General features: G+C 39.8%; 1 protein-coding gene across 1 annotated transcript in view; it reads right to left on the bottom strand.

The window, feature by feature from the left end:
• Positions 1–1,387: 1,387 nt before the first annotated feature.
• The window catches only part of pyroxd1 (pyridine nucleotide-disulphide oxidoreductase domain 1), a 30,279-nt gene continuing 15,634 nt past the window's right edge, over positions 1,388–16,032 (bottom strand). The window contains exons 6-12 of the mRNA XM_078553594.1: positions 15,808–15,968; positions 15,120–15,220; positions 14,489–14,627; positions 12,506–12,618; positions 2,404–2,526; positions 2,163–2,300; positions 1,388–1,897 (exon numbers count right to left, since the gene is read on the bottom strand). Of these exons, the coding sequence (XP_078409720.1) occupies positions 1,649–1,897; positions 2,163–2,300; positions 2,404–2,526; positions 12,506–12,618; positions 14,489–14,627; positions 15,120–15,220; positions 15,808–15,968 (1,024 nt within the window). The 3' untranslated portion in view covers positions 1,388–1,648. The remainder of the gene's footprint in view (positions 1,898–2,162; positions 2,301–2,403; positions 2,527–12,505; positions 12,619–14,488; positions 14,628–15,119; positions 15,221–15,807; positions 15,969–16,032) is intronic.

The following is a 16,032-nucleotide window of genomic DNA, read 5'->3' as shown; positions in this document are numbered from 1 at the left end:
GTGAGTAAGAATTTTTTCACCCAGAGGTTGGTGGGAATCTGGAACTCACTGCCTGAAAGGATGATAGAGGCAGAAACCCTCATAACATTTAAGAAGTATTTGGATGTGCACTTGTGATGCTATGGCATACAAGGCTATGGGCCTAGTGTTGGAAAATGGGATTAGAATAGTTAGGTACGTGTTTGACTGCTGCAGACTCAATGGGCCGAAGGGCCTTATTCTGTGCTGTAGGCCTCTATGACTCCAATTAGCTGCTCCTCATAATTGGGGAAAAAAGATGGCAACCATCTGTAATTCATCAGTCCTGTTAAGTAATTTCTAGAATAAAAATGTATTTCTTTTATGGATGCAGGAACCTGAGATTGTAGAACTTCAGAAGAAGAGGTTTCCAGGCAACCATCAGTGGAGCACATCAGAAAAGGACAGAGAATTCCAGAGCACTAATCCTAGTGTTTCACTCAATTCCAGAATTTCAATATCACTGAAAGTTTAGGCTGTGAATTCCAGGATCTATAAAATGGCCAGGATACTCTCAAATGGGAGACTTGGAGGAAAACCCTGTTACCAGGAAAACCTTTCACAAAAATGGGTGATGAGCCATTGTTTGAGTGGAACTGCAGTAGTGAAGGAATTTTGGTCTGAACTCTAGCAGTCAATTGAGAGGGAGAAGGGGATATGCAATCTTGTGGTAATGATATTTCCTATTTGTCTAGGGGAGAGATTGCTATGGTGGCCTTACTTAATTATTACACACTGTGGTACACCGCAATTTCTCATCTGGTTCCTTCAATATTACAACACACTCAATGGCCCTAGGGACAATGTGACTTTTCTAAAGAAAAATAAATTATGTATTGGGTATAATCTGCCTTAATTTAAAAATAAAACAGGCAGAGCAGCTTTAAACATAATGACATGAAATAAATGGCTAGTTAGAGAAATTGATTACAGACAAAAGAAATGACAAGTTTCATTTGTGCTCCATAAATGTCTAGATAATAAAGCCAAATTTAGTTTGATAATCCTCCTGTGAAGCACTTTGGGACATTTTACTAATTTAAAGGCACTATATTAATGAAAGTTGTTGTTGCTGATGGCATGATGCTATTTATAAAATTACAAAACAAAGCAGAGCAAGAAGCCTTCTCATCAAAGTATTGATTCCTACGAGGTCAATCACAATCAAACACAAAACATAATTCAGAGCACTTCTTTTTCCAGAAGAACACAATTCATTTGGAAGCACCAGAGAAAGATGGAATCAATTTATGGCATTTTAGTAAAAATGCAACTTAAAGCACTTATCACCATTCGAGATAGAACCTGCACCTACCACATCCTCAGGATGTCCAGAAGTGCTTCAGAGTCAATGAAGTACTTTGAAGTTTAGTTCCTAGTTTATTATGTAAACAATCAAAGCAGCCAATTGCACATAGCAAGGTCCCCAAAATAGTAAAGCAGACAAATGACCATCCAATCTGTTTTGGTGGTGTTGCTGAGGGAGGAAAGTTGGTCAGGAAACCAGAAGAACTCCCTGCATCTCCTCCATTAGTACCATGGGGTCATTAACAACCACCAGACACATGGTACCTCGTTATAGACCATCACCTGCATAACAAAATGCAAATGTGTTACAGATTTGTTCATCTTAATCAAAATAATCCTCAATATCAATATTTGGGTCGAGTAAATCCTCTCCATATGCAGAAAGATCCATCTGATTTAAAATGAGGTTTTCAAAGGTCTCTTCCAAGTTGGTTTCACCAATTAGCACAGCTCCCTTCATCCTTCCATCCTGCATCACCGTTTTCACATACTCCTGGCCACTGGTGCACCGCAGTAACAGCTCATGATCTGTCCCCAGACCCTGGCCGTTGTACTTTCCTAGCAATACCACCTGCAAGATGAAAAAAGAATCAACAACCTGAGAGCATCAATGTCAAGTTAATTCCTTTAATGAATGAGTTATTATAACATCAGAGTCATTTAAGGGCCATTCCCTCTCAGCATTCATTGTGTAAAAAATGGTAAATCTATTTAAAAAGTAGCACATAGGGAATTTTCCTCAATCATTAGTACAATTGCTCAAGCTTTAGCTAAAAGGATTGGGTTCGGCTTCCATGAATTGCTACCTATTTTGTTATAACTGCTTTCTAGATTACCTTATAATTGAAGAATTTGGTGACATGAGCAAATGCTTCAAAGCAGAAGTCCAATTCAATCGATTCCCCCAACATTTCTGCTGCTATACACTTTGCTGCATAATATCCCATCTGTCTAGCCTGGGTCCACAGTCGCATCTGTTCGGTCATGTGAATGAAGAAAAAAAAATTGCAATCATTCAGGCAAACTGCATTTTCTAAGGTGAATGAAAAATACTTTGACAGATGGAGCCTCCTGTACCTGTTGCCAAAAAGCACGAGGCTCCCAAGATACAGTGGAGACGTCACCTGCAGCAAAGACATCTGGGATCGAGGTACGCATCTGCTCATCAACTTTAAGGCCTCCATCTTCTGCCACGTCAAACTATAAGAGAGAAGTTAGAATTGCTAGTCAATTAGAATAGTACGGTCTATACATGAATGTGTCTACCTGTTTTGAATAAAGAATTCTATTTGGAGATTTCCTCTCCATTTTGAAGTTATTCTTTCTTTAGCAGCAACACAGGTGGGCATTTGACCTGTCGTGTTTATGCTAGCGCCTTGCTAGAGCAATACTGAATTAGTTCCACCTCCCTGTTCTCTCCCTGTGACCCTGGATCTATCTTGTCTTCAAATATTTACCCACTTATCCATTAAAAGGTGAAATTAATATGGTCTTTGTCTCAACTCCAGTCTAATCCTCTTAATTTAAAGTTGCTTAAAGGAAAATACTGCATTCATATAACATCTTTCACAACCTCAGGATGTCCCAAAGCACTTTCCAGCCGATGAAGTAGTTTTGCAGTGTAGTCACTGTTCTAATGTAGGGAAATGCAGCAGTCAATTTATGCACAACAAACTTCCAAAAATAGTCATGATAACGACCAGATTTTTTAAAAGTAATGTTGGTTGAGAAATAAGTATTTGCCAGGAGACATTGAATGTAACCAAGTAATTCAACATTTTTGCACTAATTTCCCACTTTCCTACATTATTTACATACCTTAATTAAAATCAGGGGGCCGGTTAGCTCAATTGGCTAGATAGCTTGCCTGTGGTTCAGATTAGCACCAATGGGTTCAATTCCCATAATGGTTGATGTAGATTTGGGGTCTGCCTCCCCACCCTGCCTGAGAGTGGGAGGCAATGACAAACCACCACTGATAAAAACTGCCAAGATAAAGGGCTCAGGATGAAACATCAGCAGACAACGAGCTAAGGAGCTGCCTTCGGGCAGAGCACATGAAGGAGAAATTTAATCCGGATAATTCAAATCTTTTTGGAACATTAAACAACTTTCATTGATCAGAATTGGGCCGTTGTAAAACATTACATGCTCCAATGTATTTCTGAATTTAGTATTTTCGATTTACCATTTATAATTTTAAACCAACATGCTTGGACACTGACTCCTCAATTAGAAGAAAAAACATTTTCCTGCCAAAAATCACTCATTATTAGGAACCTCCAGGTGATCTGTCTGGCATTTCTGCTCTGAACATCCACAAGATGGGGTGCATGTGGCTCAACCATCAATTTGCCTCCAATGCAATGACTAAATTGGGAATTCCTTATAAGGAACCACAAGCAAAACCCGTACTGGATCACTGCACAGTATGAACCAATGATACATTGGTACAAATGCTGCATCAACAAACCACTTATTTCATTATTATCTCTGTTTCATTTCAAATGCATTTTATGAATTAGAAGGTAACACTAAGAGAAAAGTAGGTGCAAATCCAACAAAATGGGCAGGGCTAAAACTGCACCTTGACATTTGGGATGTATAAATGGTCACGGCTCACAGGTCTCCTGCCACATTGAGCAGTAAAAGTTGCCCGGGAGTATGGAGATAGATTCCACCCTTCCTAACTTGGGTTGTGTCTTGTGACTCAGTTATAAGCAGTATAACACTAGGCTGTAGTCCTGATGGGTATGGGTCGTCACTTCGGTGGGGGGGAGGGACCATTCAGAATTTAATATTTATCAATATATGATAGCCATTAATAAACCCAATAGGGGATTCAGGAGAAACTTCCTTAGTAGATGAAGTAGAGTTGGAGGAGGGTCATGTGGAACATCAGCACCAACAACGACTTGTTGGGCTGAATGGCCCGTGTGTCCTGTAAGTTCTATGTAACTCATTAACAGCATATACTACTTCCTCATGTACTCATCTAACTTCTCTTTAAATGCACCTATACTAATCAATAGCTTACTCTAAGAGTTAAGAGAGATTTTCACAGTTTTGAAGAGCTGCAATGATGGCAATTGATGCACAAGCCACACAAACCTGCATTCTGGGCATCCAGCCATCCTCCCTAGAGTTAATTATCCATTTTAACTTGCAACATTATCCACAACATTCTTGTTTAAAATAAAAGCTGTGCCTTTAACGATTTCTCTCAGGCATTTCCATCAACTGTCACCAAAAAGTCATTTAATCTTGATGTTGAACATCCAAGTATAGCAACCACACAGTATGCTTCAAGACACCATTTGTAAGGCACTAGGTGGGCCAGCTGGTACGCAAGCAGCTACAAATTGTCAGCTTTTTGTATATATGAAGTGGAATAACTGTGGAACTGCTGGCAATTGTAATGATGCCCGATGCCTCAGATATTCCAGTAGAGCAGACACCTCCACAAACATCCCCAACCTCAGTAAAAGGGGAGCCTGGCATATCAGTGCAAAAGGCAAGGCTAAAGAGTCTGGAACCATCTTCAGCCACAAGTGCTGAATGGATGATCCATCTCACCCTCTTTCGCAGACCCAGCATCACAGACGCTAATCTTCAGCCAATTTGATTCCCTCAATGTGATATCAAGAAATGGCTGAAGGTACGGGATATTCAAAAGCTATGGGCGCTGACAACATCCGGCTGTAGTACTGAAAATTTGTGCTCCAGAACTAATCACACCAAGTCGCTCCAGTGCAGCCAGAGCACTGGCATGTATCCAACAATGTGGAAAATGGCCCAAGTATATCCTGTCCATAAAAAGCAGGGCAAATCCAATTTGGCCAATTACCATCCCATCAATCTACTCCCATTCATCAAAGTGATGGAAAGTGTCATTGACAATGATATCAAGAGGCACTTGCACAGCAATAACCTGCTCACTGATTTTCAGTTTCGGTTCAGCCATAACCACTCAGCTCCTAACCTCATTACAGCCTTGGACAAAAGAACTGAATTCCAGAGGTGAGGGGAGAGTGACTGCCCTTGACATTAAGGTAGCATTTGATGGAGTGTGGCATCAAGGAGCTCTAGCAAAGCTGAAGTTAATGGGGAATCAAAGAGAAAACACTATGCTGATTGGAGTTATACCTAACACAAAGGAAGATGGTTGTAGTTGTTGGAGGCCAATTATCTCAGTCCCAGGACATCTCAGGGTAGTGTCCTAGGCCAAACAATCCTCAGCTGCTTCATCAATGGCCATTCCTCCATCCTAAGGTCTGAAATGGGGATGTTCATTGGTGATTGCACAATGCTCTGTTCCATTCACACCTCAGATACTGAAGCAGTCTGTCTCTACACGCAGCATGACTCAAGAGTGAACGTTCAGGCTTGGGCTGATGTGGCAAGTAACATTTACACTACACTTGTGTCAGGCAATGGCCGATTCCAACAAGATAGAATCTAACCATCACCCCATAACATTCAATGGCATTACCATTGCTGAATCCCTCACTATCAACTTCCTGGGGGGTTACCATTGTGTAATACCATTGAGTAGGAGTCAGAAACTTGACTGGATTAGCCATATAAATACTGTGGCTACAAGGTCAGGTCAAAGGCTGGGAATTCTATAGTAAGTAACTCATGAACTCCTCAGAGTTGGTCCACCATCTATAAAGTAAAAGTCAAGAGTATGATGGAATATTCCCCACTTTTTTGAATTAGTACAACTTCAACAACACTTGAGCAGCTTGCCACCATCCAGAACAAAGCAGTCTGTTTGAATGGCACTCCATTCATCACCTCAAACATTCACTGCCTTCTTCCCCGTGTCACCAGTGCACAGTGGCAGCAGTGTGTACCATCTATAAGGTGTACTCCAGCAATTTGTCAAGGCTTCTCCGACAGCACTTTTCAAACCTCTACCACCTCGAAGAACAAGGGCAGGAGATGCATGGGAACACCGCCACCTGCAAGTTCCCCTCCAAGTCACTCATCATCTTGACTTGGAAATATATCGCCGTTCCTTCATTGTCGCTGGGTCAAAATCCTGGAACTCCCTCCCTAACAGCACTGTGGGTGTACCTATACCACATGAACTACAGCTGTTTAAGGTGCCAGCTCATCACCACCTTCTCAAGGACAAGTGGGGATGGGCAAAAAATGCTGAACTTGCCAAGTGACAATCACATCAAATGAATAAAGAAAAATTTCAGAGGGAAGAAAAAGGACAAATAAAAGGTGAGGCTTGGTGAGCTTTCAGAAGGTTACAGCCATCTTTGATACAGGACATTGTATTAAGTTTCAATGACTGCTCCTTTACCAGTTTTTCAAGCTCCATTTAAGTGCAAAATTTGGACATTATTTGCAGACAAAGGAATTTTGAACAGAGAAGAACAGAACCAAGTAGTACAACAGCTGCAGAAGATATGCAAGCCTGGTGTGCTGGGGAAGAGATGTTAAAAACAAAGCAAGTTCAATTCATGCAACTTGACACACAAGAAAAACTCAGCTAACGTGTTGAGAACTAACCCAGCTTTAAATAACTGCAAGTCAGTATGGCAAGAAAACATTCGAAAGTGAGAAGTGCCTACTTTTTGTCAACATTGGGATTCTGCAACTTTAAAGAAAGTTTTTTTTATATCCCTCACACTGATTTCTAAATTAAAGAACCTTAACCACGAATCTAGATTTGAAAGGAAGAGGTGCCCTTCATTGAGCTTGATAAAACTTTGGCAGCACATCTGAGATAATTATAAACTCGTGTTCCCAGTTCAAAAGCATCTTTCTAAAGATGGTATAGAAAGAACATTTTAAGATTAACATTCAGTGCTTCATAATGATTCAGCGCGTTTATCCCTTGAACAGCTGAATTATGTAGTAAAGGGCTGAGTCTGTGATGTTAATTTCTGACAAGCTGAGTGGGTAGGTGTGGGAACCTTTCGCCAACCTCTGTCCAGGTGCATGTATGGGGGCAAGCAAAGGCACATTTCCCTTCAAGAGGAGGGCAAGAACAAAAACTGCACAAAACAAAAATCCTTCCTAGAAATTCAAAATTCACAGCTGTACATCACTACAGGTCTTAATAGAATCAGTGCAATATATAAAGTCAAATGATTATTATTCATACAACATTTACTGTCTTCAACTGGAGACTGCTGATAAATATCGTGCACTATGTGCACACTCAAATTCAATTGCTTAGCACTGTGATAATGAAACATATATGAGGAATTATAACTCAGGTGAAATGCCTGCAGGAAAAGTTATAACATTTCAGTATGGAACCACCAATAACATTCAGATCGAGCTTTTCATTTTTCAGATTATTGATACTATTGATTGGGACAGGAATAATCACATGTGGAAACTTGGAAGGTATATTATTTTCACCGTCAAGTCTGATCAAATGACAAGTTTGCCAAATGACAAACCGAGATATCAAAAACAATTACAAATCTCTTCAATTGTTCTTCATTCGTTAGAGGTCAGATCTTCCATGATGAGGATTTGTTCAGTTTAGAAATAAATCTGCTTTGTCAACTGTGCTACAAAACTACGATTACTTACAAGAAGCAAAATACTCAGTGCCTTTCATTTGTCATTTTGACAGATGAATATTTTAATGACAGATGAATATTTTAATGACAGATGAATATTTTAATGACAGATGAATATTTTAATGACAGATGAATATTTTAATGACAGATGAATATTTTAATGCTTATTTGCTTTTAAATGTGTACTAAACATATTTAACTATTGGTTTTGAGGAGGAAGAGATGAATTATTCGTTCCCTCTCAATGTTCAAATTGAAGTCACTTAGAGGATTAGAGTATTTTTTCACCCAGTGCTCTCTAAACCTCTTGTTACTTGTTTTAACCCCAAATTCAAATGAGCACACCCTAATGCAAAAAAAAAGTTCCCAAGATGACTATCCTTGCATTCCAAGTGAAACTAGCAATTCATTTGATACTTTTCTGGCAAAGGCTCATACTGTATATGTACTCATTCAAGGGTTATAGGAGACATTCTATATAAATGTGGCAAACCAGCCCTTAAACCAATACGTCCAGAAACAATATTTTAAAATACGAATCTGTGATATATGACAAACCAATCACAACACCAAATCAGCATTCAAAAGAAAGTATTTTCAGTCGAAACATTCCATAAATAGCCAGCAGGGGGCAGCCTTTAATAAGTTACCAAGGCCCTTAGAATTGACCAAGTTTGCTCCACCGAAGCTGCCTCAGTTGACACAAAAAGAGGACCAGGCTTTTCGTCATTACAAAGATTCATTTGTAGCACAGCAAAAAGTCTAAAAAAAAAATGCATTGTTCTAAGTTAAGAAAAAACTTGAGCACGATGCAGCAGAGCATGCCTCTGACCACAATTCATTACTTACTCTTGACCAAGGCTCTCTGAGTTGTCACCCATCAGTAAGGGGCTATGAGTACCCACATGGGCCCCAGTTATGCCTGTCTCTTTATGGGGTATGTGGAACATTCCTTGTTCCAGTCCTACTCAGGTACCCCCCCCCCCCCCGCCCCCACAACTCTTTTTTCAGTACATTGATGACTGTTTCAATGCCACCTCATGCTCTCATCTGGACCTGGAAAAATTTATCAATTTTGCTTCCAATATCCGCCCCCCCATCAATTTCACATGGCCCATCACTGACACTTCCCTTCCCTTCCGTGACCTCTCTGTCTCAATTTCTGGTGATAGACTGTCCACCAATATTCATTACAAGCCCACTGACTCCTACAGCTACCTCGACTACAGCACCTCACACCCTGCTTCCTGTAAGGACTCCATCCCATTCTCAGTTCCTTCGCCTCCGTCGCATCTGTTCCGATGATGCCACTTTCCAAAATGGCGAATCTGGCATGTCTTCCTTCATCCTTAACCGAGGTCCCCACCCACTATGGTTGACAGGGCCCTCAACCATGTCCGACCCATCTCCCGCTTCACTTGCACCTCCTTCAATTTAGTCTACTGCATTTGCTGCTTCCAATGTGGTCTCCTCTACATTGGAGAGACCAAACGCTGACTGGGTGACCGCTTTGCGGAACATCTTCGGTCTGTCTGCAAGCATGACCCAGACCTTCCTGTTGCTTATCATTTCAACACTCCACCCTGCTCTGGTGCCCACATGTCCGTCCTTGGCTTGCTGCATTGTTCCAGTGAAGCTCAACGCAAACTGGAGGAACAGCACCTCATCTTCCGACTAGGCACTTTACAGCCTTCCGGGCTGAATATTGAGTTCAACGCCTTCAGACCATGAACTCTCCCCTCTATCCTCACCCTTTTTTATTCCCTTTTTTCAATTTATTTTTCTATTTTTAGTTTTTATCCACTTATTTTTATTTTTTAAAATCTATTTTCATTTTTATTCATTGTTTTATCCCCACCTTATGTCCCTCTACCCCCGCCTCCCCCCCCCTCCCTCACCCCCGCCCCCCACAAGGGCCATCTGTCACTTGTTCCTGTTGTTCTTTCCAGAGTGCTTATCCTGGTCCAGCCATTATCACATTCTGCTTTCTGACAATGCCATCATCAGCACCTCCTTTAGCCAGTACTACTACCATTAACATCCATTTGTCCTTTAGTTCATGACATCTTTGCCAATCTCTCCTTTGCCTCCACCTATTGCTGGCCTTCTATCCAGCTTCACCTGTTCCACCCCCCGTTAAACAGCATAAATGTAATCACATTTTTACTTCTCTTCAGCTCTGAAGGGTCATATGGACTCGAAAAGTTAACTTTGTCTTTCTCTCCACAGGTACTGTTAGACCTGCTGAGTTTTTCCAGCATTTTCTGGTTTTGTGACCCATCAGTAAGGCTGGGTCTTTGTCACAGCTTTCTGCAAAGCTCCTACAGACCCCCTGGGTCTGTAGACTACAATTTGAGAACTACTGACCTATATATCGTAACTATTTCATGCCAAAGGAGGAAGTGGGGGTGGGCACAGGGGGGTTGGGGGCACAGGGAGAGATTCAACTTTAATGCACCAACTACTACTAGGGCAAGGAGGTTGAAGCTTTTTTAAACCTAAGACATAGGGAGCTTGTGATTGCTACTAGTTATGCTGCTATAGAATTGGATACAATAGTGTAAGCCAGGAAGCTGCAAAACGCTATTACTGAACTACAATAGGTTATATCAAACTCAGAGCTCTTAATACAGTCTGAGTTATATCCTACTAATTTCAATCCAGTTAATACGATGCTGCTGTAACTCCGAAAGTGAAATAGGAGCTGGATTGGGCCACATGATCACTTGAACCATTCAATAAGATCATGGCTAAACTTCTACATCATCTCCACTTTCCCACCAAAGCCTTAATTTTCTTCATCCCAAAAACCTACTGATCACAATCTTGAAAATGCTCACAGGTTAAGCATCTATAGCCCTCCAGGATAGAAAATTCCAAAGTTTCACAACCATCAGGGTGAAGAAATTTCTCCTCATCTCAGTCCTAAGTAGTTAACTCCTTATCCTGAGACTATTATCAACTCTACAGTTAGGCAGTGATTCCCAAACTGTGGGTCACAAACCTAAATGGGATCGCAGAAACAGCGAATGGGATCACGAGCTCCCTACTCTCCGAGACTGAGCCCACACCAGCACTGAGGCCCCAGGCAGTGTCCGGCCCTGCCCTTGGCATGTTCTTTAATGCTTTTATAATGGGACACCTGAATGTGCAAACTCCTGTACTCTAACTGCAACCTAACCATTGCCTTGTACCAATTTAGCATAATGTTACTTCTGTATTCAATGCCCTATTTATTAAACTCAAAATACAATTGGGAGTAATTTTCCATGGCCTACCTACACTCAAGTTGAAGGAATTCAGTTTAGAAATCACACTTCGCGATTTTGAGAACATTTTTAAAATGCTAGGCGCTTTCCGCCCTAAAGTTCAAACCCGAAACTAATAAACACATTCCAATCTCCCAAGTTCCCCAATAAAATGATTAAATTCTCAACAACCTGAATCTACTCATGGGAAATCTGCTAACTTAAGGATATATGTACATTTGCTGTGCCTTTTCTCCACTAAGCTTCTGAGTGACCATATCCAAATAAACTTGTGTCAAACTAGGAGCTAATAGGCTCAATCCTCATTCAGATAGCAAACCATAACTTACCATTCAGCAAGTAGGAATGAAAAACACCATTAAAATTTAAAAACTGACAAATCAAAATGGGCAGTTAACAACGACGAATAAAATAAGGAAAACGTAAACCAATCAAATTCTTCAAAATATTTTTGAAAATTTGTTTCAGCAAACTCACTGGAATTATCAGATTAACAGTTTCCAAACAAGAAAAAACAGAATCACATGCAACTTATGAACAGAGTTCATTCTGAGTCTAAAATATTTTAACTCATATGTAGTTCCAAGGTCTAAGCATTTTACAATGTGTCTAGGGTTTCAATTTTGACTTGCGTCTTTCAACAAGCTACACACCAGAGGCTCTAACTGTACAGGATGTGTATATGTTACTTGAATAGGGAGTATTTAGCAGAATCTAATTATGAAATTCCTTATTCTGTGCAACCAAACGTAATCAAATTGAATGTTTCTAATAAAATATTGGACTGTACCCGATTTTGCACAGATGCATGGGTATAAGCTGGTTCAGCAATTAAGAGAGCAAGGGTTGGACTCACTGATAAAAGACAAATGATCAAAATCAAAAAAAAAATCCCAGTTAGAAGTTGGATTTAAATTCAGTAACCCCATATTATTATTGAAGAAATCAAATTTTAGGAATTACTGATAGCTTAAAATCTGTTATCAATATGAGGAATTGACAGTTAATACCTATTCAGAGTTGCGTGGAAATCAAACCAGCTTTCCTCGTTAGCCCAACTGAACTGAATGGTTAAAATCAGGATTTATGAACTGTTTTCAATAAAGTGGAAGAATTACTGGTTTGAGAAGCATAGCAAGGAGGAAGCTTTCATTTAGGCATCAGATTTGAACAGATAGCTCAAGTTGGGCTACAAAATATACACCTGATTCAACCATTCATATTTCAAGATTCTGACTATTTTCTTACAAAGATAGTATCCCTGTGGAGAAACACCTTCTTGCCTTAGTAAGGCCTAGTTCTGGCTTCTAATGCAGTAACAACTGACTGGATAAAACCATACATAGTACTTACAGGATTGCTTGTGATGAATGGTTCAATGTTTGGTATTACTCCAGTTGCACTCACTATTAAATCTGAGCCAAAGATCTTTCCATTTGTCAATTGTACATAAACAGGCCAAGATTCTGAAAGGAATGGAAAAGCAAATCCAGATAACTCATGTTTGGGAATTTAGGCATACCTGAAACCTTTCTCACACAGTAATGAGCTAGGCCACAGATGTATCCATTGCCCCATCACAGAATTGCAGAATTGTTACAACACAGAAGATCATTCAATGGAATATTCAGTAGTAATTGAAAAGTACTGTGCAACTCCAAGCAAGATTTTTAGACTGTTTTCTTTCTTGATTCAAATACAATGTACTGGATTGATTCTACCCAGGCATATTTTGCACAAGACCCTTATAGGTGGGAGACAGAGGGAACCCAGGTCACTCTGGGCTGAATTTGAATGTAAATTCTAGCAGGGAACGAATATTGTGCTAATCCATATAGCACAATATATATATAGTTCCATATAGCTTCACAAAATAAGGAATATCTAACTACAAGTATCCATTACTACCATATCACATTCATTTTGTTTCATTGTTAGTGCAGTCGTTGACCAACTTTCATCCAGATGGAAGTGCTTAATTTACTTTTTATGCCATTGAAGGCCTCAGGCAGTACGGAACGAAAATTGAATATAGTTGCGCACAGATTTGCTATTGTTACCCCCTTCAATTTATTTATAGCCGCCTGTTAAACACTGACATGCCAGTTTATTCTGCTTAACCAAATACAGCATCTATAATCTATGTTAGAAGCCTTGTTTGTAGCATTATGCAGTCAGCTAGGGATGTATCATCACTGGCTCCCAAGATTATGGATTGGAAAATTATCAGAGTTTTGAACTGCGATGTATTGTGCAAAGCAGCATCATTAACTCTCTAAACAACATTGAAAACAGAAGTTTTTCTACAGATTGCAGCAGCTGTCAGTCATCACAATAGCAATACCCACTGTTTTTAAAATGGAAGTGTCCTCAGTTACAGAATTACTATTAATTGCAGCCTTCCCTTTTCTTTAATTATTGCCTGAAAAATTAGAACAATGAATCTTGCATAGTTACTACTGAACATTGGTCTTCATAGATGGGCTGCCTCTTAATTCATTCATAAATCACTAACAACTGTCCAAGGCTGAACCAGACCGTTCACAACTTTGGTGTCATATTTGACCCTGAGATGAGCTCCTGACCACATATCTGCACCCTCACCAAGCCCACATGCTTCCCACTTCCATAACATCGCCAGATTCTGCTCCTGTCTCAGCTCATCTGCTGCTGAAATCCTCAACCATGCCTTTATTGCCTCTAGACTTGAAAATTCCAAAACACTATTGGCCTGCCTTCTACATTCTCCCTGTTGTAACCTTCAGGTCATCCAAATCTCTGTTGCCCATGTCCTCACTCGCACTTGCTCACCAACCTACATTGGCTCCCAGTTAAGCAAAGCCTCAACTTTAAAATTTGCATCCTTGGTTTAAAATCCTTTCCCTCTCATCCCTCCCTATCTCTGTAATTTCCTCCAGCTCCACAACCTTCTGAGATGAATGTGTTTCTCTAATTCTGGCCTCTTGAGCATCCCTGACCTTAATCACTCCACCATTGGTGACCATGGCTTTAGCTGCCTAGACCCTAAGCCCCGGAATTCCCTGCCTAAACCTCTCCACCTCTCTACCTCGCTTTCCTTTTTTAAGAAGTTCTTAAAATATACATCTTTGGCCAAGCTTTTGACTATCTGCTATAATATCATCAAAGATATTATATCTTCAGCGTCAAATTTTGCTTCATAGCACTTTGGTGAAGTGCCTTCTAATGTTTTATTTCATAAAAGGCACTAGATAAATACAAATTGTTGTTTTACCCACTGTTGCTTTGAAGTCAGGTGTCACAACGAAAGAAAAAGTGCATTCAAACAAAATCAAAGATAGCCTCATTCCTAAATACCTTCATCTGCCTTTCTTTTTCTTTCTTCTGATCCATTTTCAGGGAATGCCAATGATGTTTTCTGTGATGATACAAACTCATCTTGCAAGTAAATCTTATCAATCTCACATTGGTATTCAACATGGACTCTGTGGGAAATCTGAAAGAAAGAAACAAAGAAAAGTACAGAGCATTTCACAACCATAAGGGCTTCAGAAAAACTTTTTATAACCAGTTGAGTGATTTCTTGAAATGTGGTCAGTTATAATGTAGGAAGCATGGCAACCAATTTCCACATAGCAAGCTCCCACAAAAAGCTATATGATAATGACCACATTTTTTTTCAGTGATGCTGGGTGAGGGATAAATACTGGCCAGGACACCGGTGAGAACTCCCCTGCTCTTTTTCGAAATGGTATCATGGGATCTTTTACATCCACATGAGAGGGCGGATGGGGCTTCAGGCTTATCATCTCATCCAAAGAACATTGCCTCAGACAGCTTAGCACTCACTCAGTGCTGTACTGTGTACTGAAGTATTAGCTGAGATTTTATATTAGGTAATGCACAGGTTCTAAACAAAAATTTGATTAGGCAAGAAATCAAACTGCAAAAACAAACACACTAGAATAGAACTGAAGCAGCTTATTACTTGTTTTGTTCCTTTCAACTTCATGCCCTCATGCCAGTCCGGTCCCAATGCACTACCATGTGCTCCATCTTCAGCAAAAGTTTTCTTTTCCTGTTCTAAGCCTGCATTTAAAACAAACAAATAAGCCGAGGACATTTGCTATATCAGCTACATATTTAATTTTGATTTTAAAAATGATCTTTTAGATATTTTCAGCTTCACACAAGCAGTTCACTCTAGGGGAGAAAAAAAGCCTCCCCAAATTCATGTTAGCGTTTAACATATTACATGGGGTTACAAGGGATCAGATTGTTCCCAACATGAGACTAAAAACAGATCAGCTTCAAGATACCAGGCTGCATTTTTAAAAATGATTTCCGAAACAATATACAGAAATATGACCTGGCTGAGGGAACACAACACTCAAACTTGAAATTTTGCTCATCCATTAATGCTCTGTGGTGCTGTAATTGATTTCAAAAAACAATATTTGAAAGTTATCAATTTAAATTGTAGATAACTGCAAGAACAAGTGAAATTTCAGTCTAGTTCAGGCTCATTTTATTCCACAAGGTGTAAGGAGAAAAGCAAATATTCTAAAACGTAAAATGTGGGATAATGCAGCTTTAACAATGGCACAATTGGTATAAAGTTATCTACACGTTATTCAGTATAAAGTGGATTATAATAACTGCATCTGTGCAATTACCTTCTGTAGTATATTTTGTCCTTTTACAAGGGAGAATAGCTGTAGGCTTATCTGCCTTGAGCTGAGGAATTAGAAATTCAGCTGCTCCTGCATCAAAGAAAGTATTTCCAATAGCTTTATCTTTTATTGCCCAAATCACTTCACATCCTTCAACTTCATAGCTAGAAATACAGTGGAACAATTTTAGAACATAGGTTGTTTATCGGGCACTCACAATAAAATTCT

Source organism: Cetorhinus maximus, chromosome 12 (genome assembly GCF_964194155.1).
Source record: "Cetorhinus maximus chromosome 12, sCetMax3.hap1.1, whole genome shotgun sequence".
Taxonomy (NCBI): domain Eukaryota; kingdom Metazoa; phylum Chordata; class Chondrichthyes; order Lamniformes; family Cetorhinidae; genus Cetorhinus; species Cetorhinus maximus.
Note: the sequence above shows the minus strand (reverse complement) of the source record. Positions and strands in the feature narration are given on the sequence as shown.